General features: G+C 55.8%; 1 protein-coding gene across 1 annotated transcript; it reads right to left on the minus strand.

The window, feature by feature from the left end:
* Positions 1 to 314: 314 nt before the first annotated feature.
* MC3R (melanocortin 3 receptor) lies at positions 315 to 1,286 on the minus strand. Its single transcript, XM_069953097.1, has one exon. It carries the CDS (start codon positions 1,284 to 1,286, stop codon positions 315 to 317), a length of 972 nt encoding a protein of 323 aa, XP_069809198.1.
* Positions 1,287 to 1,935: the final 649 nt, after the last annotated feature.

Genomic DNA, 1,935 nt, shown 5'->3' on the forward strand with positions numbered 1-1,935 from the left:
ATAGGGGAGGGGTATATAGGGGTATATAGCTCTGGTGGATATCACTGGCTGCACTCCATCTATACGGTGTCCCCTGGCAGGATAGGGGAGGGGTATATAGGGGTATATAGTATACGCTGGGAGCTTCCCTGCAGCATACCATGTTTTCAGTTTCCTAAAGCCGGCGGGCGTCTACTAGTGAGGGGTCCGGGGGTCGCACACGCCTCAGGTTAGTGTCAGTCATCAGCCCCCCGCCAGCCCGCACAGCAGCCAAGCACTGAATGAACGTCTGCCTGATGAGTGTTCATGAATGAACTATGTGAAACACGTCGGGCTCAGCCACATTTCCCAAAGTTCATCCCGTAGCAGCAGATTATCTCCTTGAAAGTTTTGCGCATCTCCAGGCTACGGAAAGCGTAAATCAGGGGGTCGATGACCGAGTTGCACATGATGAGGATCAAGTACGTGTTGAAATAGGCGCCGTAGCAGACGCAGTAGGAATTGGCGGGACAGGAGATGATGAGGATGAGGTGGAGGAAGAAAGGCGCCCAACACACCACAAAGACCCCCAGTAGGATGGTGATGGTGATGGCGCCCTTCATGCACGTCCGCTGCTGCACCACCCCGTCCACTGGCAGCGCTGCGATCCGCTTCACGTGGAGCCGTGCAAAGAGGAACATGTGGACGTACATGGTGGCCATGAGGACGAGCATGGTGAAGAACATGGTGATGAGACACACAATGACCGTTTTGCTCTCGGAATAGACAATGAATACGATACCACAGATGATGCAGGACACCCAGATGACCATGATCAGGGCCAGCGCCTTCTTCACCGTCATGATGCTGTGGTAACGCAAGGCGTAAAAGATGGTGATGTAGCGGTCAATGGCGATAACCAGGAGGTTGCAGATGGAGGCCACCAGAGATATACAGATCAAGGAGTCAAAGACGTCATCCAGCTGCTGGAGGAGACTGTCTCCGATCTCCAGGTACTTGCTCTGCACCGCGATGACAATGGTCTCCAAGGCGTTCGAGACGCTGACCAGCATGTCCGCCACCGCCAGGCTGCAGAGGAAGAAGTACATGGGGGAGTGCAGGTTCTTGTTCTTCAGGATGGCCAGGATGACCAGGATGTTCTCCAGCAGGCTGATGATCCCCAGTGTCAGGAAGACCTCCGTCTTTATGAAGACCTGCTCGCAGAACCCAATGTCGCTCCGGTTGTTGGACAGGAGGGTCTCATTCACCTCCAGCGTCCCATTCAGCTGGAGGGACGGAATGAAGAAGAGGTCGGAGGAGGCGTTCATGGCTGAGGATCAGCGAAGGGTCTCAGGACCAGGAGGAGACGTTCACGGCTGAGGATCAGCGAAGGGTCTCAGGACCAGGAGGAGATGTTCACGGCTGAGGATCAGCAAAGGGTCTCAGGACCAGGAGGAGACGTTCCCGACTGAGGATCAGCGAAGGGTCTCAGGACCAGGAGGAGATGTTCACGGCTGAGGATCAGCGAAGGGTCTCAGGACCAGGAGGAGATGTTCACGGCTGAGGATCAGTGAAGGGTCTCAGGACCAGGAGGAGACGTTCCCGACTGAGGATCAGCGAAGGGTCTCAGGACCAGGAGGAGACGTTCATGGCTGAGGATCAGTGAAGGGTCTCAGGACCAGGAGGAGACTTCACGGCTGAGGATCAGCGAAGGGTCTCAGGACCAGGAGGAGACGTTCATGACTGAGGATCAGTGAAGGGTCTCAGGACCAGGAGGAGGCGTTCATGACTGAGGATCAGTGAAGGGTCTCAGGACCAGGAGGAGATGTTCACGGCTGAGGATCAGCGAAGGGTCTCAGGACCAGGAGAAGCGTTCACGACTGAGGATCAGCGAAGGGTCTCAGGACCAGGAGGAGATGTTCACGGCTGAGGATCAGCGAAGGGTCTCAGGACCAGGAGGAGATGTTCACGGCTGAG

The sequence above is a fragment of the Dendropsophus ebraccatus genome, chromosome 14, assembly GCF_027789765.1.
Source record: "Dendropsophus ebraccatus isolate aDenEbr1 chromosome 14, aDenEbr1.pat, whole genome shotgun sequence".
In the NCBI taxonomy this organism is placed as follows: Eukaryota; Metazoa; Chordata; class Amphibia; order Anura; family Hylidae; genus Dendropsophus; species Dendropsophus ebraccatus.